General features: G+C 38.2%; 1 protein-coding gene across 6 annotated transcripts in view; it reads left to right on the top strand.

The window, feature by feature from the left end:
• The window catches only part of EPB41L4A (erythrocyte membrane protein band 4.1 like 4A), a 130,695-nt gene that overhangs the window by 80,153 nt on the left and 27,306 nt on the right, over positions 1–23,236 (top strand). For 2 of the 6 annotated variants that reach the window (XM_051782612.1, XM_051782609.1), the window contains exons 10-14: positions 6,240–6,331; positions 7,294–7,371; positions 11,569–11,681; positions 17,634–17,715; positions 22,679–22,762. In XM_051782612.1, coding sequence (XP_051638572.1) covers positions 6,240–6,331; positions 7,294–7,371; positions 11,569–11,681; positions 17,634–17,715; positions 22,679–22,762 — 449 coding nt within the window. Of the gene's footprint in view, positions 1–6,239; positions 6,332–7,293; positions 7,372–11,535; positions 11,682–17,633; positions 17,716–22,678; positions 22,763–23,236 lie in introns of all 6 variants that reach the window. The other 4 variants (XM_051782610.1, XM_051782607.1, XM_051782611.1 and 1 more) reach the window with 3 other exon arrangements.

Genomic DNA, 23,236 nt, shown 5'->3' with positions numbered 1-23,236 from the left:
AATATAGGTGGCTGCCAAAGCCCTTCCCTCTCCACCAGCAACACAGAGCTTGTTCACAGTGGATGCACTATGTGGAAGTGAGTAGTCGAAGGGGTGCACAGCACACCTTCTGTTACTTCCCCCATGTGAGGAACATGACCGACTCCCCTAGATTTTTCTCTCAACTAAGGACATGAAACAAAACACCAAAAAACATGCTTTAATAGAGTGTGTGGGCTGGGAATGCAAATGTAATAATATGCAGGAGTGAGAGATGTGGGGCTTTTTTTGCCTGTAGGTACCAAGCACTTCTGTGCTGTTCCCCACAACCCCCTGCTGTTTTCTATAACTGCACCTTTTACTTCAGTTGCACTGTGTCTGAACATGCACATGAATGATTTCACTTCTTCACAGAGTTTATGAAAAGCTTTTCATGTTTTTCATGTTTCTCATTCACCAAACCAGAAAGCATTCAATGTGCAAAGCACTTGCTTTCATTATTTTTGTTGTAAAGGAGGGTCTTTTTGAATTCTGAATTTTATATCGCAAGAGATTTTGAAATTTGGGTATTTTAAGTCAGAACAACCTACAAAACTGTGCAGTTGAAAATGATTTACACACTTTCAAGACATGCCTTCCTCTGCAGTCTTCCATATTCAGGTGAAGAGGCCTATCTCAGCTGAATTTATAAAGTGAAATTGGTAAAGACTCTTCAAGAGCAATACCAAACACTGATGCAAATCAGAAGTATATAATACTCCCCATTTTGGTGACTGAAAGTTGTCTAAATACAGTATTTTTCTGTTCTTTTAAATAGTCTCAGAAAACCCTGTAAATATGCTTTATTTTTTTCAATCTGCTTTTCCTAAGTGTTAGAAATATGAAAAATAATTATATTAATAAAGTGCTTCAGCTGTACCTCTTCTTTTCCTATCAAACACTATATTCCATCTTGAGTTACAAGTTCTAGCCAGGAACTTTTAATTTGATATATTGCTCCTAAATTTCTTGGGAAGACTGAACAGGGTTTGAAGGTATATTCCTCCCAGTCTTAAGTCCAATTTAGCTTATGTACAATTTCCAGACAAAAATAGCATTTTGATCTTCCTTATGGTTTAAGAATTTCAAGTGACTTTTGTATCATTTGCATTTGCACCTACTTAAGTCAGAGTGGTAGTGGAGGATGGAGGTGAGCCAGCACAGTGGTATTAATATGTCATATTTAGTTTGTTTTGGTTGGTTGGGTGTTCTCTTGTCTTTTCTTAACCACTTTTTGAGCCATCTTAGAAGGAATGTAAGACTGGTTCAAGGCCTGCATAAACTTAAATTCACTGCCACTAAGGTGTTAATCTCAACTTTTTTAAAAAAATTCTTCTTTAGTATTTTTTAATTGTTATAATACAAGGCAGAGATATGTTTATTGCAATTTTGACATGCTTTATGCAAACTGGCACAGCTTTATTGATTTTAATTCCTGACTTAATACGACATTCTTAAAGATTGAGCTCATCTAACGACAAATAGTACATCATCTGTTACATAAGCTATGACTGGTATGCATTATGTAAATATATAAAGACAGAGTATTTTCTATTGAAATTAACAATTAATAGTATCCAGGTAGGTGCCTAACCTGGCAAAGAGGATTGTTGTGAAATAGTAGCTTCAGAGTTAGTGTTAGTATTTCTATTACATGTACGTGAATGTGTAGTACCTGAACATACAGTGGGCTCTGTAATGGGGCAAGATCCCTCCTTATGTTACATTAGTGGTCAGTGCGACTGGGAAGAATGATGTGTGTGCTGGCAGGGTTCCCACTGTGCTTTTGGGGCTTCCTTATTTCATTTTCTGAGCCTGGATTAATGGGATCCCATGTATGTCTTGTCATAAATTGTACCAGCTAAAGCCTGCTCCGAATCATAGGTTTTCACCGTGTTTTTGTCTGTAGGTGGGTACAGAGGAATGGATGTAAGACTGATGTGACTCTCTTTTCTTTGGACTAATCCACAGACTATACAAACAAGGGATCTTCTGGCCTCCAGGGGGGAAGAACTGTCATTTTAAGTGTGTGTCTTCTCTTCCAGCTGGACTTGAGCTTGCCCTCTCTGGGCACTGGGCTGTCTGGGCACAAAGCAGCTCTGAGCTTGAAAGCTGTGTGATCAGACTGGCGTGGCAAAGCAAACTGAGAGCTGTTTGCAAAGCACAGTGTGGGCATTCCTGGACTAGTGTTGTTGCTCCACCAGTTCCAGAGGCATTTTGTGGTTAGGCAGAGCAGTGACCCCTCTTACTTGTCTCCTTTGATGGCATTGGTAACCTGCTTTCAGTCTTTCAGTTAAGGGATGGAGGCATTGTGGTGTAGCACTGCACCAGTTGCCAGCTCTTTAGTGGAGATCTTAAAGGCCCTGCCAGATCATTCTTCTGGATGAATTGAGGGGTAGCATAAAGCAGAGAAGGACTACAGGTTTGGGTGTCCATCTGTGTGTAAGCTCATGGTGTAGTCAGGCTATCTGCATCCACTATTCTAGTCTCTCTCTCCTCCTATGGGTGAAAATGGTGGTGAGATTATGGCACTATGAGCTTTAGCATGTTTTGGAGATTACAAGACAAGTTTTTCAAGCATCTAAAAGGAGATGAATGTTTTATGTTTGTCCTCGCATTTTTTTAGTGTGTACCCTTTTCAGGATTAGGAGGAGGTGAGTCAAACAGCTCAACAGCTGGACACTGCTGCAAGGGTTGTGCCTGTCCTTTTGCAGCCTCTGCCCCCGTTGTCCTGCCCACTCCTTTGCTTGTGCAAGTCACAGATGGGATTGAAAATAACCATACAAAAATAAGTTGTTTTCTACTTGTTTGATGAGCAAAATGGGCTTCCTGAAAGAATAGTCGAACACCAAAATGGTTCAAAGGAGAGAGGAGATCTTTAGAGTGTTCAGATGACCAGGATTGCTCTGGAAGCAGTGAGATTTCATGGTTTACAATGCCTCACCTTTAATACACTGGTCACTCTGAAACCAACAGGATGAGTAGCCTATGGAAGTTTCTGAGGTACCAAACAACACTGAATGAGTTTAGAATTGTCATTTCCTGTAACTCATTAGTAAAAGTATAATAGGTCTTTGTGTCTTTTGGTTCAGATATATGAGAATAGTAAGAAAAAAAACCATCTAACACCCACTATGTGTAGGAAACCACAATGTTTCAAATGCTAAAAATGTTGCCTTTTATTGAAAACAGAATTTCAGAGTCTTAACAGGTGAGGTCATCCTTGCTTTACCTGTACAAATCAATTTGTTCTCTTAGGGGAGAGATGTTAAACCTCAAAGATATTACTGTTTTCAGTACTGCTTAATTTTCATATGTGCATTTATAAATTGTGAGGGTAATGGCAGTACTCTTGCAAGCCTTAAATAGTCTTAAAAAGTAAATAAAGTCCCAAATGTAGATGTGCTGTAAGCACTGTTGTGTTGGACTTAGTTGCAGTAAGTTACTGAATCCTTCACAGATAAGGTGAGAAATGGTGAAAGAATTTGAATTGTGTCCTCTGTGTTGGCATCGGGGATGAGTGTTTTAGGCTTTCTTTCTCTTTCTTTAGCAAAATTTAATTGTGTTATTTATTACAAGCATCCATTTTGAGGCAATAGTTTCCAGGCATGTATTTTAATTTTGAATTCAAATAAATAAACCTGGGTGTGTTATGAGAAGGCTAGTCAGTCCGTCCCATGATTTTTAGGCATATTGTATCACTTTCCATTTCTGAATTCCATAACTTTTTGATAAATTGGATCTATAGGGTTATGCTTTTTCTCTGAGTGCATTTGATTGCTGAGTACTAAATTTAGATGTTTCAGCATGTAGTTAATCATCAATCTTTTCCCTGATGGGAATCTTTCACTGAATGCCAGTGGCATTCAAACTGGTCTAATAGTAAGTTGTGGCAAAAATACCTTCTTTTAAAAATTACCTTAAAAAAAAAAAATCACCCCTGACTTTTCTCTGCCCTCTGACATCCCAGAAACTCTCTCTTTATTATATAATTATATAATTATATGTAATTATATATAATTATGTAATTAAATAATATATTTAATTATAAAATTAAATAAATTTAAATACAACAGAGGATTCTTTGCCTAAAAGTAAAATTTAGGAGTGGATGAAGAAGGAGCGAGATCATGCATATTGAAAGTGAGTTATTGACTTTTTTCCCCAACAGAAGCTAAATTGAGTCATCATATTGCATGAAGTTTGCAATATCACAGGCCTGACTTGATATCATTCTTTAAAAGATGACTGTAGATATGTGGGTTTATATGAAATCACATCAGATGACAGTCTGATATAGAAATTGTAATGTAAATCAGATCATGAAATCTGAAGCTACTGTTCTGCTATGTGTAAGATATGCAAATGTGAAGTACCTCTTGACATGTTTTCTATAAAAATTTTAAAATGTAAAAATGCATTATGATCTTTCAGTGGGCAGACTCTTTTTCTCGTTGTCAGAGAAACAAGAGCAATATGGTTATTATTGAAGTAACTTATTTTTCTCCTCAACAATCTTCGAGAGTCTTCAGGAATCTTGAATTATACTTTTTATAAATTAAACTTGTATTTGCTATAAGTTAAACTGTGTAATTCCTGTAAATGAGAGATGGTGACCCCATCAAAACTGAAATTGTATTTAGAGGAACTGTAGGAATGTATTTATGGGAGTAATGTACTACAGAATCATTATATAATACGCATAACAGAATCAGATGAATGCTGGGTTTCAGCATTCTCAGTGGTCGTATGTTCTACTGTGCTCCCTGTACTCTTCTTTCTTCATGTGATGTCCTGCAGAGGAAAATGTGCTTTTGAGGGGAGACTAGAGGATGATTTTTGTTCCTTGGCTATTCTGTGGGACTGTTCCATCCAGCCACTTAATTAAAATAAGGCATGGAAGAAAGTAAGCTCGTGTGTATGTTTTCAATTTGTGGGGGTTTTTTTGGTGGTTATTTTTGTTTTTGTTTTTTTTGGCCAGTGGATGAAATCTCAATTATTCTAACCACAGGTGCAAAATTCTATCTTTTTTACTGTTATTTGTTTCAAGATGAAGGAAAGACTGCTTGAGGAGGGTAAATGTGATTTTGTGAGGCTGCTTGACAGCTGTTAATAGAGATATAATCTTTTTTTATTGTTATAGGTGAAATTTTGAATTCTAGAGAACATACTGAATTAGTTCACAGTTTGCAAGGTGCTTGCAGTTCATCATACCTCATTAAATAGGGAGTGGGAGAAACCTGCCAGAACTCTGCCGTATGGATGGCACTGCAGAAGTACAACTAATGCAAGGGCACAGATTTCCTAAAATCAGCTGCTGACAGTGGTATGAATCATACTGCTCAGTTTTGTTACAGATGGTGGTGTAGTACGCTGAGGTCTCACACTGACCTGAGTGGGACTAGTCATTCTTTGTGCAAATCACAGATACAAACCTGAGCACTTAAATTTACCGTGTAACAAATACATGGAAGTGTATTATTTGTGCACATATTTGAATGTTTAGCCTGATGAAAACAAGCAGCGTGATGTGTCTGTTCCTTCATTTTGTCTTTTGGAAGTATTTTGTAGTTTATATATGTTTCCCTTCTCTTTTCTCTGCCAGTTCCCGGAGATTAGGTTCTGAGCTGTGAATATTTTTTTTCCCTTAAGAGATTTTAAGGTGGATTTTATGACTTGAACATTTTTCCTAGCATTTTTAATTATTCTGAGGTTAGCTTTTTTTAAAAAAAATTCCATTCCCCTCTTTTTCCTAGAACCTTGGTTCTTCTTATATGTATATTTTGTGCATTTTCTGTCGTTTTGCTTCATATTAGTTTATCATAAATTTTGGATTTCTGTGTTTCTTTCTCTTATTCTTGCCCTTTTGTAAACTGTTAAAGAGAATATTTTTGAATGACATCTGAGCTGCAGTTTCAGAAAACATCAGAAACGTAATTTTTGAAAAAAAAAATTGTGTGTTTTAATTAGGAAAAAAACTGAATCTGCAAATAAGAATGAAGGAACAGAAGTGTTTCTAGAATCTCATTTCTGTTTTTCAAAAAGTAAACCTCTTTTACATAAAAAATTCTACAGAATTATAGAACCTCCTTTTCTTCACATTGTTTTCTTTTCTTGTGTGGATTGATAGGAGATGGTTGATTCTTGTGTTCAGCAGATGAGATTCACTTCACTGGCAGAATCCCTCATAAGAATACTGATTTGTTTTGTTTTGTTTTCAGTGCAATGAAACTTCCTTCTTTTTTGAAGCACGTAACAAGGTCACCTGCAAACATCTCTGGAAATGCTGTGTAGAGCATCATACGTTTTTCAGGTAAGTGATAGAGAAACTGTGGTTTCCTTAGGGCCACTACACCGAATGAGAACCTTATTATACATACAGAGTGTTGTAACACAGGCTTGCTGTCTGAAAACACAATTTTACTTGTGGTTATAGAATGCTCTTAAAAACTGACTCCTTCCCTTTTCTTACAATGATGTGAAAGAGTGATTTTAAAATAGGGTAATTTGGTGGTTTCTTTTATCTTAGCATTCTTTTAAAAACAATATTTCAGGTTGCACAGACTAGGCTTTAACAGAAGTGTCCACAAATGTATATGGCAGGATTTAAGCTGCCATATAGATTTTTACATATTTATCCATCAAATTTTCTGTAGCATCATTGACTTGAGTGAGGCCTTTGGATTTCAGACACTACTATTTCCTACAGTGCACAGAATACTGGTTGGTTGGTTAGTTTTTGATTTTGTTTTTTTTTCATAGAAACTCACTGAATTTCCATAATGTTTTGCTTACTTATTGGAATGTATAAAATCTTCCCAGTAGTGCACATCTCAAAGCACTTTATTTTACTGTTGCAAAAATGCCAAGAGAAATGTGCAATGTCTAATTAGAACCAAAGTGTACTTGGGGTTTACTTTAGCAGTGCTGTAAAGTAATAAGCTCAGAATCCCTCCTTCAGTGTCACTACTGTGGCATGGTGGGTTTTCCTGCTTCTGTGAAATGTTAAGTGAAAGGCTGCTGGTGCGAGCAGTTTACACTTGACTCTGAAATAAAAAGGTATGTAGTCAAAAGAGGAGGGGATAAACAGGTGGCTTTGGGAGACTCTCAGCCCCAAAAGAGTCTGTCTGGAGATAGGGATGAAGAGGAACTGGCAGAAAATAATATTTTTTTGAGTCAAAAGTTTGTATTCTCTTTTCTTGAATTGGGAAGGGAACCATAATTGAGACCTAGCTATGTAATTTACTCTGTTGTTTTATTTTTCAAACTGCACAGAGTGCCAGAGAATGAATCAAACTCTCTGTCAAGAAAAGTCGGCAAGTTTGGATCCATAGGTTATAAACATCGGTACAGGTGAATTTATGTAATTGTTTAAACTTCAATTCATTCCTTCTTCATTCATTCTTTTCTCCTCTTTCCTTCCAATGAAAGAAAACCCCACCCAGACTATGACCCAAAGCAGTTCTGAAGACAAAGCATGAATCAGGGCCATTTTAACAGGCTCTCCTTGGGAGTCTGGCAGTTTGGGGACAAATGTAAGTTTCTTCTCATTCTCCAGATCCCCAGAACTGGTTAAGGTCCATAGTCAAAGTGAGAGCAGCCTTGGAAGTGCTTGAAATCAGTGTCTCCCTATAGGTCCTGAAATTATGTTCATATCCTGAAGGGGTTTTCCTGACAAGTAGGGAATGCCAAAACAAGGGTGTATCTTTTCTGAGTGGAATAGGTGGCAAAATTGGGTGAATGTTCAAGCCTATAAGCCGTGAAAGATGCTGTAAACTTCAGCCTAAGAGTGTATAGGGAGCACTGTTTTCACCATCACTGAAGAAATACATAGATGAAATACATGGATCATAATGAGTAAGGTTGATTAAGTAAATCATTAGTTGGGCAGATCTTTGTCACTGCCTGTGGTGGTTTGAAAAACCTTTTCTCTGGTGTAGTAATGGTTTGCCCCACTGATAATACTGGACCAATCAATAGTCCACGTGCGCCCTACAGAAATTACATACCCACAGAAACAGAAGAGAAGGGTGTGAAGATAGTGTAGAAGGTAGGTAGCCATGATCTGAGCCGCAAGGAGGCAGGGGGCCAGTGAGCCCCTCTGGGGGCCAAGGGCCCCCAGCCCTCAGCTGAGGCTACGGGAGACCCGGTAGAGTGTCAAAGCTGGAGCGGGTCCCGTAATCAAGAGCTGGAAGAGTTTTCTTACTGTCAGCAGCAGCAGAAGACATTGAAAGCAGCAGCAGAGCAGTCCTGAACAGAGACAGCGATGGCTAAAAGCCAAAAGATAGCCAGTAGCAGTGAGATAACGTGAAGCCGGCTGAAAGACACAGAGATGTTCCTGCAGGAGGGAGAGCTGGCAACAAAACAGAGGAAAACTCAGCAGAGCTGGTTTACTGTATTACTTTCCCAAAAGACTGTATTACTTTCCCAAAAACCCAGAGACTTCCTGAAGAGGAGGGGTGGACTTCCAAACCCTTAGGGAGTCCCGAAATGCAGCAGCAGCTAGAGAGAGAGAGAAAGGGGCTGAAAATCGTCCTGAGAGCTGAGCCAGGATGGAATGCAGAGGAGGTGGCTGTGCCCTCTGCTGCTGCTGCTGTTTCTATCACGCTGGTGAGCTGAGACAGAGCAAAAGAGCTTTGGTAAGACTGAACTGAAAGCTGCCATAAATGCTCTAACCCAAGAGAAGTGAAGGTCTCCAAGGAAAGTCCCCCGAAGGCTCGGGCTCGGGGTTGGAATTTCCGCAAAGTAAGAACAAAAATCTTGACTGCCATACTTAAATCTGCTGCCTTGGAAAAAGTGGAGGACACTAACCAGTGCCACAAGAAAACTGAAATGAAGGAACTGTGGCCTGAGAAGTGACAGAAAGATTTTCTCTTTTCTTCTTGGACTTTTATTGAAGAAAAGGAGAAATTTAATATTATGTAAATATATATGTGGGTGTAAATAAACCTCTGTAAATATTTTCCCCTTCCCCCAATAACGAATGGTTGTGTTTTGTCTGAAAACTCTCCACATGAGGTGAAGAGAGATCAAGTCCATACCATCACTAAACCCTCTCACAGGGGCAAACTGTGGGAGGGGGAAGCTTGAACTTAAAAATTAGATTCTTGGGAGTTTCAAACCACCACACTGCCTCTTAGGAAGACTTTTGTGAAAACAAGTCTGAAAACAGTTTCTCCAGCAGCTCTTGAATTGCAGTTAGTATCTCTGGTAGGTACTAATAGCTGTGTGTAATAGTAACTCTTTTACATTTACTCTCAATCAATCAGAATTCATACTCAGCTGTTACCCTTGGATGTAAGATCTTGCTTGTAGTGCCAGTTCTGAGTCTGAGCTCGTGTGACTGAATCTGGTTTTCAAAAAGGATTACTGTATGTATTCTGTAATCCAGACTTTTTGGGTTATCACATTATCTGGCATGATCCAGCTTCTCCTTTCTGCAGATAACAGGGAAATGATTGTACAGCCTTTTGGGTTTCTTAGCTGGATCCTGACCTGCATTACCCCATTTGTAACAGCGAATAGAAGTTCATGGGAGTACTGCAGATGAACTTTCTGTGCTGGACCATTTCAGCAGATTGGAGCAGGGCACTGGTGCTGGGGAGGAGAAAGCTTTGAACTGACAAGAACTTTCCAATAAATTAAAAAGAAAACATGCCATGAAACATTTACCTATGTCTGAACTGTCGCTCTTGGTGGTGCACTTAGGTTAATCTTATTTTTTTAATAAATTTCCAGGGTGGCCTGTGATATGGCTTGCCATGTTGGTATGATGGGCATTACTGACAGCTGTGTTTACAATCTTAGTTTTATCTAGAAAACACTAAAGTATATATTTCCCTTCTAGTATGAAGTCCTCCCTGTATTGCTGCAGTGATTTCTTGTGGAGTCCCCCTGACCTGAGTGGGTGTTCTAGTAAATGGGGGTTGTTAATGATAAATCGGTGCAGTAGTTACAGCATTTTCATGTTATTTGAGAATCTTTTCTTTGCTTTGCATATCCATCAGCTTTGACTGTCTTCCCTCTTTGCCTTTGGACTCTGTTGTAGCACGGAAAGCAGTGACAATGTTGTGTATCTGTACACATCATTAGTTTAAAGCAGAAACCATAATCCCACCATTCGTCTGTGTATGTGTGGGGACCATAATATTGTCTTTTGGCTGGTCTTTTAGGTTTTGGTGTGATGTTTTAATTTTTTGTTGTTGTTTGTTTTGTTTCTTGTTCGTGTTTGTTTGTGTGTTTTGAGTTTTGTTTTTGTTGTTGTTTGTTTTGTTTTTCTTTTTGTTTGGTTTGTTGCTGCTGCTGTTGTTTGGGGGGGGTCTTTTGGTTTTTTTGTGTGGGTGGGGTGTTTTTAATCTTGTAGGTATTTCTCATTATGTGGCAGACAGTTTTCAGGAAAGCACTTTCCTTGTCTTAAGATCAGGTACTTTGGAAGTATTAGGGGGAGTGGAAGATCCTGTTCCCAGATGTTTTGTTAAAACTACTTCTTCTATTTGCAAGTGCTTTCTGGCTAACTTGGGAACATCCATTAAAATGAATACAAAAAGAAAAAAAGCATTACTGTGATGTAGTGTTAGAATTCAGGAATTTTTGTCCATTAATTCTTTTACAAGCTTGAGAAGATAAAATTTCTGCAGTGCTGACTACACGTGTGGGGCTATTGGTGAAAATAGAATCAGTATTTAATGGAGTCTATTCACATAACTCAGGAAGTCTCCATATGTAAAACCTATATAGCTGCTCAGTACTTTCTAGTACAGTACCTGTTACTTCAAAATCATGAAACTGCAGATGTCAAGGGAGTTAATAGTAAAACTTACTTGTTTCGTGTAGTAAGTTTCCAGAAGCAAAAATGGAGTTTTGGGGAGGAATATGAGGTCTATTTTACATTTTTTTGATGAATGCTATATTCTGCTTAGTCACATGGAGAGGAACATTAAATGAGCATGAAATAGTGTATTTAAACTTAATAACTTATGTAAGTTGTGCAGTGAAGAAGAACCTTACTGTAGGTGGGAATCAGGACTTTTACTCAATTTGTTATAGTTTGGGTCTGGGCTAGTGAGAGTCCTTTATTACAGTTTGTTTTGCAGTCTTTGAGGTTGTCATTCTACATCGCAGAGAAGTATCCCCTTACTGGCTGGAACTGAATAATATTAAATATGTTTTCCTGAGGTGAAAACTTACAGAAAGAATTCAGGAAGAAATCAAACTGCTTAAGAAAGTCATATTTTAGAATATTTTAAGTTAGACAAGCTCACACTATTTTCACCTACTCCTAACAAACCAACATTTTGTTTTAGTGGCTTAACTCCTCTTGAAAATGCAAAATATAGAAGAGGTTGGCCTAATCTCTTGATGATTTTGCCAACAACTGATTCAACCCAAAATTCAGGGTAGTGCTACTCTGCAGAACCAGAGGTGGGATGAGAAGTGAATAGCAACAGAACATGCTACCCAAAACCCATGCAGCTTTTTCCCAGTCTAAAGATCCTGTTTCTTTGATAACTTTTCCAGGTGTTTTCCCATGACTTTTTTTGTGTTTTCAAGTGGCAAAACGTCTTTGCGAATGACCAGAGACCCCTCAGTGCAGCTCCCGCGGCCTGACCAGAGCATTGAAAGAAGTCGCAGCAAGACTTACCCCAAAAGAACACAACAAACAGGTAAGTCTTTGTCTAGTCAACCTGTGGAGGGATGTCTTATTTGATCTTGGGTTCATTTTGTCTTCTGCAGTTTACTCAGAACTGCTGCAGCATCCTCAAAGGTCTCTCAGAATGGATTGTGTCTTTTGCCTTAGGTCAGTGTTTATATCTAAACCTAACAGGGTATAAAAACTCCAGTTGCTGTGGTTCAAAGATGATAAAACCCAATGTGTGTAGATCTAACGTAAAGGCTGAAAGGGAAGTTTGAAAACAGGCAATGACAACATGTTTCTTTTCAGGAGACCTGTCTATCACAAAAGAATTTTATACCCATGTGTCTTGGTTAGTATCCCATTATTCAGGCTGTTGACCCAAGGCGTCTCTCTTGTGCATCCTCTTCTCAGTTGAAGAGCAGTATCCCTTTACTTTGATATTAAGTGGAACAGAAGTTAGTGCCATGCCCTTGGCAATTTTAACATGTCTCAAATGTCTGAGCTGGAAACCTATTCTGCATGCTGAAGATGTCAGGGAAAGCTGGAAATTTTTACAGGTGTTAGAGGAAGTGTGTAAGATTAAGCATGGATCACAGGAGTCATGCCTAGAATAGTGGATGTTTCCTGGAATTTAGTAATAGAGATGTCAAGCTGCAGTTCTGTGTGTGATTACATGGATATGCTCAGCTTCATCTATGACAGAAGTCACACGAATTTTAGTTGAACTTGTACATGGAGTTAAGTGTGTGTATGTGTCTTAACCGTTTGAGAAAAAACTTGTCTGGGCTTTAAAATATAAAAAATATTTATCTTTATTATGGGTTAATATGCCCCTATAAACTTTTGAGAATCTATTTTTGAGTAGAGAGTAGACATACATCTCTGTAAACCTCCCATGTTTATTCTGGGTGCTGTCTTTTGACTCAAAAACAAAGCTAGTGTATTCTGCCTTTTGGCTGTGGTACGTCTTGAAATGTAACATAATTAAAAGTATAGTCCTTGGAAAATAGGAGCAGTTTACAACATTTTTCTTTTTAATTTTTATTTTAGTTTATTTCGTTTAGCGTAAAAAGAGAAGGATTGATTTGCTTTCTGATTCTGTTATCTTTTTGTTGTGTCTGCCAATGTGAGTGGGTGCCTCAAAGGTCAAGAAGCCATATACCCTTGGACTTAGTGACTCGGACTTTTGTTCATCTGGACTGTCCTATTCTTAGGGTAGGAGTTCAAGCCAAACAGCTTTTCCCACCCCATTAGTCCTCAGTTCTGTTGTGTGGAAATTTGTGTGGCTATTGAGAGGTAAAGTTGTCAGGTCTTAAATTGAAAATAATGTTTGCCTTAGCACAGGCAGCAAAAGTCAGTCTGTATTGCTGCAAGGGTGTGCCTCTGTTTTGCTTTTATGTGTGTTGTGCTTATTTTTTTTCAGTCTCTTTGACTGAAATTGTGAGGAAAACTGAAACCTTCCTGTAGTCTCTTCTGCTGATGTAACATGATGCAGAATTCTGTGTTTGCTCTTCTGGTGAATTTAAATACTCTGTTTCACTTTAAAATGAAACAGCTGCTTTGTCACCATTTTACTTATATGTAGTCGTGTAATCTCTATCACTCGCCTGGATGTTTTGCTTTTAGTTCAACTTAATTGATTACCCATGTGTTCAAGTGTGCAGTTATTTTCCACTAAGGCAGGTGCATTATCTCAAATGATATTAATGTTAAATAAATTTGTTTCATTTCCCACTCAAAGTATGGGCTAAAGGAACAGAGCTATGTCATTCAAATTCCATCTTTCCCTATAAATAAGCATATTCTGTCATCTTTATTTTTCCATTTTGTCTTTGGCTATTCACAGTGATAAACCCTGAATACTCTTTCTCCATTTAAACAAGACTTTCAGAAGCTGAATGAAGACTAATGCTACTTCTCCTCCCTGTGTCAGAAAACGTGACAATCTATTACATGTCACTAGAATAAATCCTTCCCTTTTCACCGAAAATTGTTTTTGGATATAGCAAAGTCCATTTCACACAATAAATCAAGACTGTTTGATACATTTTAAACATAACTTGCTTAAATATATTAACCCAATGTAGATTTTATTTTACAGACTAATTTTTATCTTGGAAATTACCCTGGTGGTGTAATAAGCTTTATGAGTTACGTAGAAGTTTCCCTGACTGAAATGTTTGAGAGAATAATATGACATTTCTTTTTAAAATAAATATCCCTCTTGCATAATGAGGTTCTGCAGGTGGGTATTGTTGATGGTTAGTCCTTTGTTCTTGATGTTTCTTTTCTGGTATCGGATAACAGGATTAAATATGCCTTGCTCAACATTTTAAACAGGGTGATTTTAGTTTTGCATGTATTATATATTTCTTGAGGTATTTTCTGTGAAATGCCACTTGAATTAGGATCCAACTGGACATGGCTTATAATTTAGTTTTATGGAATGAAAATCAGGGTTCCATTTATTTTTCCCAAATCCAGTAACAACTTACAAATTGCTCTTTCTTCCACCTTTACTGAGCTCAGCATCTTTCCTCACTTGCCTCTTGACTTTTTTTCCTCTTTTCTTAAGACTGCAAAATAAAGTATATCGAAGGCTTCCATTCTGCAGCCAGTTCAATTAGCCTTTCTGGTTTTGGTTGGTTTTTTTCTTGTCTGTTGGTACCAGTAATGGGACCAGCCACAGCAGTGTTTTTGGGTACAATTAGAACAAATGCATGACTGTAATATATGCAACTGGCACTGCCTCCATCGTATAAATGTGTATGAAGTGCTAAAGCCTCCAGCCTCTGGCATCTCATTAAAATCTTTTCCCTTCTTTCTTTTCATATATGTGTTCTGGTGTTATAAACAGTTGTATGGTATGTACTTTTTGTATATATTCTTTCTGTCCCCTGAAGGCTGAGGTTTAGCTATCTTTTGCAGAGCTAAGCAATAAAGTTTCCTTGTCTCTTTGGTCCATTAAAGTATGCTAAACTCATTAGGACTGCAGCCACTTGGTGAACCCTGGGTTAAGAGTTTGAGTAGGTGCCAAAATAATGATAGAAAGTATTATTTGTATTTTCAGTAAAAATATTTGGCTTTAACAGAGGGATTGAATAATGTGAACAGAGAGAAACTATCTTTCTTGTATAAAAGCCAGTGCTATTGATTGCTTCCCCTGATAGCATAGGCAATGCAGACAGTTTGGCTTCAGCATGGCAGATTATTTTCCTAGAATCCAGATTACAGTAGTTTAAAATGCAGTAACCTCCATTTTGTCACTTGCTTAATCCATTTCATATCTCAGTTGCTCTAGGGTTAGTTGAAAAATCAGATCAGGAAACTTCAATGGCTATGCTTTTATATCAGTTTTAAACTATGTTTTTATGTTAGTGCATAGGAGTTTTTTTGCTGTATGTTCAGGCTGATGTTCAAGTTGGTGTTCAGTTAGAGAAGGGTTTTTTGTTTTGTTCTGTAAAGTCAAATAAGTGAAATATGTGTAACTTGTTTCATTTACTTTTCTCCCCATTTCATCTGAAAGAGAATTACAGTTGCATTTTGCAGTAATTGCAAACCATGAAGTCAAACAAGATCTCTCGTTATTCTGCCTTACCCTCTTAGGGCAAGGCTGATAGTGTTCAGCTTTCCCAACAGTGTATAGGGTGAAAGCATTCATTATTCTTTTAGCTGAATGCTGGACATGAAAAGCTTCTTGGGAACATCCTTTCAGGGCAAACACTGATATGGCCAGACCTATTGCCATGGACCTGAGTTTATTCAGTGATGGAAAACACATTGCTCAGGGTTTGTTGTTGTTTGGTAGCTGAGGACTTGATTTGTCCCTGCCTTATACTCTGGGTATTTGTATAAACTGGTGTAAAAAGTGCTGCCATTCTGATTTAAAAGCCAGGTGGAGAACTGGGTGTGGATATTACAATTACAGTACTGTCTGTATTATAATAATCCCTGAGCAATCACCGGCAGTCACAGTCTCTGCTCTGACTAACACACACACTGCCACAGATACCTGTCATTACCCTGCTTCACCAACCTCAGTCATGGTAGGTAGAACTATTGGTCTGCCACAGTCAAAAAGTCATAAATCTTTTCCCAGAAAACTGTGAGATTGGGTTTGAAAGTTAAATTTTTAGGAAATGCATCTTGGGATGGTTTCATCTGTTTACTTATTTATTAACTTTGAGCTTTACACTTTAAAGTGTAATTACTTTAGATCCCTGGTTTTATAAAAGGATGGATGTGACAACTTCTGCATTTCATGTGTGGGGTGTGAGATATGCAAACCCTTGAGGCTACAGGCTTGGAAACTGATATGAAAAATAAATATTATCACAGAGTAGGCAGTCCATTCATTTTTACAGGCTCTTAGTAGCACATGGTGCAAAGCATGAGCTCCTACTGCATGTTTTCCATTTGATCACACCGTCTTTGCTCTCATGACTAGGTTTAAATACAAACAGATAACATCAGTTAAATGGCTTTAGTTGATAAGAAACAGGCATGACAAGCTAACTAGCTTGACTGACTGCTATGGTTTTGGACACTTGAGTTTTAAAAAATCTGCTTGAATTGAATGCACAAATCAGCACTAAGATAGCCATAAAAGGGAACTGAAGTGTATGCATTCACCTTATTGGGAAAGTTCAGTACAGACAATACTGAGAGCGCCTTATCTGACCGAAGGTAAACAACGAGGAAAACCTCCTACAAATGAGATGTTTGAGATTTCTGGCTATCTAAGGTATTTTGGAGAGGCCTATTACCTTGGCATGCAAGAAACAGTGATGTAGATAAATTATTCCCATGGTGTTAGCATTTGGACAGTTTTTCTGGAATCTATTCTTTTATATTAAGTAATCTATATCATACATAGGTTGGTAGAACAGTATTGTAGTTAGTAAAAGGTACAACAGGTGGTACATACTGTAAGTGTGGACAGAAAGCTCCTGATCGAGCTTGTTATTAGTACAAAAGAATTGTACAGCAAGAGCTTTCTTTTTTAAAAAAATCAAATCCAAGGTCCTTGTTGTGGATAACAGTGATATCAAACACAGCTGTTACGAGATCTTGTCTTGGTAGAAACCTATTTCATATTTCTGGGTAGATTGTGCCTGTGTGCAGTAGTCACTGGTATGTTGTCTTCAGGTTTTGTATCTTTGGTTTTCCCTCAAGTAAATACTTGTTAAAATAATAGAATAGAAACCAACAATGAGAAGCACCTGCTTCTTTTTTGAGGACTTACTAGGGCTGGGTGCTCCAAAAGCTGATGTGCTGAAATTAGTTCTTTTGTTTGAAAAAGTCATATCTTTGCTGATTTCAATACTTTGGTGGACCACGCTATTATAGTGGTCCATGCTATTTTATCTTCTGGATTTGATGGCCTGGGAAGGGCAAGCTAAATGTATCTAGATGGAAAAAAATATGGTGAGAAGTCCTGAGATATCCTTGTAGTTTAACTGTGACCTAATCCATTTTCACTTCATTAGCAGTACCTTCCTTAAAGGTTGGAAGTTTCTGCTTCCTGTTCTTATCTGCTTTATATTTATTTATTTGTGATTTTTGGCTGTAGACATTTTTCCGCTTTTAGAGGTCAGAGGAAGAATTACTGGGAAGTGACATCATAGCTCCAGTAGGTGCTCTCTTCACACCTTTCTTCTCATTGTTGACTGAGCAAGGAATTCCTTTCTGTTGGCTATGATGTAATATCCCTTTGAGAGCAACATCTTCACACTTTGTCTTATGTGGAAGAGTAATGAATACACTCCATGTTAAACTTTCTTGTGATCTGGTACCATTAAAATTAAGGATGAGACACAAAAGTGTGATCCTTATACACCCTTAGCAAGTAGAGCATACACCAGATATCTTGTGTGTCATTTTATTTCTCATGCTGCCCTGTGTTCAGTATGTTGTTATGCTGAATAGATGTGCAAGCATTTATGCTACAGGACTGTTCTGTTTTTGGCTCTTTTTTCAGGTTCTAAAAACATGAGCCAGATTACAACAAATGGGGAAAATGAAGGAACCACCAAAATTATTGCACCTTCTCCAGTGAAAAGGTGTGTATACCAGCATTTCCTTACAGCTTTTAAGAGATTTCATATTGCATTGGATAGAGGAACACTTTTAGTAATATTTAGTAACAGTTTATCCTGCCCTTGAGTTCAGTACCATCTGATCTGCTGTCAAAGGTCAGAAGGTGTTGCCCAGTAATTGATTTTGTAAAACCCTGATCTTCTGATGAGTGTGGAACAGGGATTTCAAGAGACACAGGGTTTGGAAACTGTAAATCAGCACAAGTTAATGGGAAGGCAGACAGTTCTGGGTTTAAATAGGAAAAAAACTGTTAATGACCCAAAGGGCACTGGTCAGGATAGTCCTACTAGTCCCTCGCCTGAGAGCTGTGGGCTGGCTGTCAGAGCCCTCAGGGCAGGGGTCTTCTGTCACTGAACTAGGCAAGCTGTGCTTGGGGTGTGTGGGCAGGGAGGAGCTTAGCACGGGCTCTCCTCCAGCACTGCTGTTAATCTGGCAGTTGATTAGCCATTACACTGTTCAATTCCTACAAAACTCATGCGCGTTTCTTCCTGATCCATAGAAGTAGTGATTTGCCAGGGCTCCTCTGAATTTGTGTGGTCTGCTGTGTCTAATTATTAGTGCTGAAGTGCACATCTCTAATTATTAGGCATATTTGAAAGCAAGAGGTAAGGCTCAGTTCCAGAAAGGAGTTCATATACCCACCATTAATTTTAGGTGGAATTTGTTTGCCTGAGTCAGAAAAAGAGTGATCTGACAAAAGAATGAGTCAAAAACTCAACACCTCACTTTTTTATTTAGTTACCTGAATGTCTGTCTCTGCATCCTCAGTAACCCTGACAGTTTTGGGGGTTTTTTTGTTTTGTTTTTGTTTGTTTGTTTGTATGGTTTTTTGTTTGTTTGGTTGGTTGGGTTTTTTTGTTTTGTTTTGTTTTTGGTTTTGTTTGTTTGTTTGTTTGTTTTTGTTTCTTTGTTTTTTTTAACTGTGTAACTCTGAACTTGTCTCTGCAATGAAGGTATGGGCGTCACAGGCTAGGTATCTGGACTGACGTCTGAAGAAGGGTCTAAAATATTTACGACAAAATACTTAGTGAATAGTGTTTTCTATTGCCTAATATTTAGAACAGTTGATCTCCAGAAGAAGAGCTGTGCTGATTTAAAGGTAAACCGGCAGGGGAAATAAACCCAGCTCAAAAGAGAGATTATAAGTCACAATAGCAATTTAATAAAATAATACAATAAGTACGATTATACAGACAAACAATTGGTTTTAACCCACAAAACCCAAATGTATAACCCAGCACCCTGGAGCATGAACAGAGTGGTGTCCATTGGGTCCCCTGAGTCCAAAGTAAAAGGAGAGGGGAAAACCTCTTGATGAGAGTGCTGTTGCAGTCTGGTCGAGAGTGATGGTTGCAGTTTGGTTGAGAGCAGTGGTCTGCAGTCTTCCTCTGGATCCCACGAGTGGTTAAAAAAGTTCCAAGACCCTAAGATTATATATCCTCCAGTTCAGGCAGGAATGCTCAGTACCTCCCTCAGGGCAGGGAGTTCCACAAAGGGTGTGAGGACAGGAGCATCCTCCTATCTCACAGGCCTCTTAACACCCAGTTTATAGCCTGAGGAGTCAGGCTGCTCTGGGCAGATGGTGTAAATGGTCTATTGATAACAGTTTCTGGGAAATGGCATGGAAGGCAATAGAATACACAGTTTGGGTTACACCCATCCAGTGATGAACTGGTCCCAGCTGTTCTAACTAGGACAATCCATATCTCTTTTCCCCCCTTTTTTGTGTTTTTAGAGTATGTTTCTTCCTCATTTTGAGGGAAATTGAATCCAATATTCTTAGAAAATAATGATTATAAGTTAAAAGAAAGTTTATGATTTTCATGCTGAAGGGAGGCCACTGAGCAGAAAACAATACAGAGGTATCTAAATAAAGGGAGGGCATAAAGAGGACAGAGCCAGTCTCTTTCCAGTGGTGCCCAGTGACAGAGCCAGAGGTGATGGGCACAAACTGAAACACAGGAGGTTCTCTATGAATATCAAAAAACACTTTTTTCCTTATGAAGATGACTAAGTACTGGCACAGGCTACCCAGAGATGTTGTGGAATCTCCATTCTTGGAGAAAATTCAACAGCTGTCTGAGAATAGTCCTGGACAATTGAATCTGTGTGGCCCTGCTGGAGCAGGCAGTTAGACCAGATTATATCCAGAGGATCCTGACAGTCCCACCATTATGTTGTTCTGGGATTTTTTAGGAGAGCAAAAGATACAGAGCAAGAGGTACCATTATTCCGCAGTGCAGAGATGACCATATTGGGAGTCATGGGAGCCCTTCACTACAGCTTGTGCTCCGAATGCTGTGTATGAATTTTTACCAATGAACTGTTAAAAAGAAATGGGTAGGCAGGCTATAGAAGATGAAACAAAATAAGGGGCTCTCAACATGGCAGCTTTAAGGTTTCTGGATTTAGTTTCTTACCTTAACAGTCTAAAAGCAATTCATAGGCAAATTCTTACTGAGTCATGGTTTTTAACAGTGTTAGTCACTTCCACCAAAAAAATAAAAGTGTTGGAAGATGTTTTTCTTATAGAATTTGGTTTGTTTTTCCCTGTGTCTCTGCCTGACCATGTAAAAAACCTTTCAGGTCTGCCGGGCTTAGTATATGTGACAGCCAACACAAAATTTGTAAAGCAAATTTGGTAGTTTGCTCCATCCTGTGTAACTCTTGCATTAATTGTCAGTCATGTTTGCAAAGCCTTTTTAATCAGCTCTCACAAGCTGACTTTTCATAGTTTAACTGTATCTTATTCACTGTTGAGATACGTTGTTGATTGCACATGCATGAATTGTATAAATTCAAAGTAAACCATAAAAAAACCCCCAACAACAGTAATCTCACGTGAAATTCAGATCCTAACCCTTTCAGATACTTTGAGTGAACTCAGTACCTTTTGCAATTGCACCCCTTTTGCAATTGCAATCTGAAGAGCTGCCGTGCTCTAGCTTTCTATCTGTAAAGAGTGTGTCTGCTCCAAATGAATAATGGCCTAGGAATTTAATGCAGTAAATTCACCTCCCAGGTAATTTCTCTGTCTCTTTTTTAAGATTTGAAAACAGCGTTCACATTTCTTTGAGTTCAATATCAGTATTGTTCAGTAGTTCATGCTGTGCAAAATCAATTGCTTTTTGCAATACAGGACTGAGACATATTTGCCTGAGTTATTTGCTTTGTCTGTAGTAAGCACATATTTCTGAGCCTGGGAATAGATTGTATGCACCTATGAGTCAATGGTTAGTGGATGCAGTATTAAGAAAATGATTTACCTGATAAGGTGTAATTTAATTTCTTTTCCTGCTGACTCATTGTAGCTTCAGATTTTGTTCACTATGTGAAAATTAAATGATTAACTCAGTGACCCGTATTAACCAAAGGCTAAGGTTAAAAGTGGATTAGTGAGTTAAGTAGCCATGATTCCTTCATAAAGCTGAGTCTGTCACCTCCTGCTCTGGGCAAAGAACTCCAGCTTATATTTTCCTCTCAGTAAGCAACTGTAAATCTTTTATTTTTTCCGCTTGAGTTGCACTTTGTAATGATATGATGTATTAATGATTGTACTGGGCTACTGTTAGTAATAATTCCTGAAGACCTTAGTGAAAATCAATGTGGCTGCCCAGTTCTGCATCAAGTGAACTGCTTGTTCTTGTAGAGAGATGGTGATACAGGAAAACCATGCATGGCCATTGGCAAGGACATGGGTGCAAAAGCGTGCTTCAGCTAAAAACCATTCTCCAACATTTGAAGTGGCAGTCCATCTGGGACCATTAATGGTTAGAAGCTGTAAAACTGGACACTGTGAGAATTATGGGAGTACAGGAAGAATTGGAGTATCCTGCTGGTTTTGCCCCCATCTCCTATAATTATGAGAGACTGGTTACAAAGACTGATAAATCTCTCAAGCTGGTGACTACCTTGACTGTCCTGGTACATCACCTTTCAGCAGTCAGTGAAGTCAGCCCTTTCACATTGTTAGTTAAAACAAAAGAAAACATAAGGCTTTACTGGGCAGGGAATGAGAAGAATATGCCACTCAGTGAAACTATGAGCCTGTGGTCTGTCATTCTTTGAATAGTTACTACCCCGTGCCTTTGTTGCTCCCATCGTAAAGCAGGTACTGTAGACCTGGAAAAATGGTAGAGAAATATGAATAAGGATAATCAGAGGTATGTGATGACTCCTATACTGTGAGAGATGAAATAGTCTGTGATTCTTTCACTTGGAAAAGAGATTAGATAGTTGTTAAAAATGTATATTAAAGAACTATGGTGTTCAATTTGTGATTACAGAATCATCATTCATAGGGCTGCTTTTTTTTTTTCTATAATCACAGAAACAGTGAGCAACATAGGGTGGAAATTTTGAGCCAGGTGGAAGTTTTGAAATAAAATTAAATAATTGTTTATGCCACAGTTAAATTGGAGCATACTTCTACCAGGCACTATTTATGCCAAAAATTAAAAAAATGTTCAAGAGGGTGTTTAAGTAAATCCATGGAAGAAAGTATCATCAACAGCTATGTGAAATAAAAAGCAGATAAAGCCTCTGATTCAATAATCTGTTAACTGCATATTGTGGAAGACTGTGAGAGCATATCATGTGTTTGCCTTGTTGTTAGACTGCTTGCCTAAATGTCTGTTCTTGTTTATTCTGAGACAACACTGACCATTTTTCTGACTCAGTGCCACTATAATTATAAACTCGTAGAGCTCATTTTTTTTCCCCCCTTATGATCTCTCTTTCTAGGAGATATTTTTCAACATAGCACCTGTTTGCCCTCTTTCACACAGCAGACAAATAACTAAATGCCAGAATGGGTCTCTGTAATGCCTTTAAAATTAGTTTTAAGAGGTCAGTGTGAGAGAAAATGTGATTGTATGTTGTGGGTTTAAAATATATATATATATATATATATACACTTTTATTTAGCTTTAAAAAGATGAAAAATGAAAACAGTCCAGAAACCCAAAGAAGTAAATCAAGTGCTCCATGGGAGGAAAATGGTCCACAGAGGTAAGGCAGGGCATGATGTCTTGGATATTGTACCATGGTAAATATGCCACAGCTGTAGGCTGAAGGATATTAATATATTAGTGTGTTATTGGGGTCATCATAAATCTGTATTGCATGTAAGTAGATAGGTTCTGTCATGGATATATAAGCAATAAAAATGAGGAAAGTATGTGTAGGAGGAGGTGATCACTGAATGAAAATCACCAGCGGCTTTCCACAGGGGTGTCTTTTGGGGCACCATGATGATTTACCCTTTGTGCTCCTTCTGCAAACATCAGTAGTTTTCAGAGTAAGGACAAAGCGGTGTGTAAATACTCTTTTGATAGGATAGACCTTTTTTTTTGTTGTTTGGTTATTTTTAAAGAAGAAGTGGTGTCATCTTGTCACATTTTGGCTCCAGTGCTTAAATTGCGGTCAGGACAGCAGGAAATTTGATTCTGCAGGAGTTAAAGAATGATAGGATTGAGTTTTAGC

This window comes from Manacus candei, unplaced genomic scaffold (assembly GCF_025592945.1).
Source record: "Manacus candei isolate 608988 ecotype Guabito, Panama unplaced genomic scaffold, ASM2559294v1 h1tg000016l, whole genome shotgun sequence".
Taxonomy (NCBI): domain Eukaryota; kingdom Metazoa; phylum Chordata; class Aves; order Passeriformes; family Pipridae; genus Manacus; species Manacus candei.
Note: the sequence above shows the minus strand (reverse complement) of the source record. Positions and strands in the feature narration are given on the sequence as shown.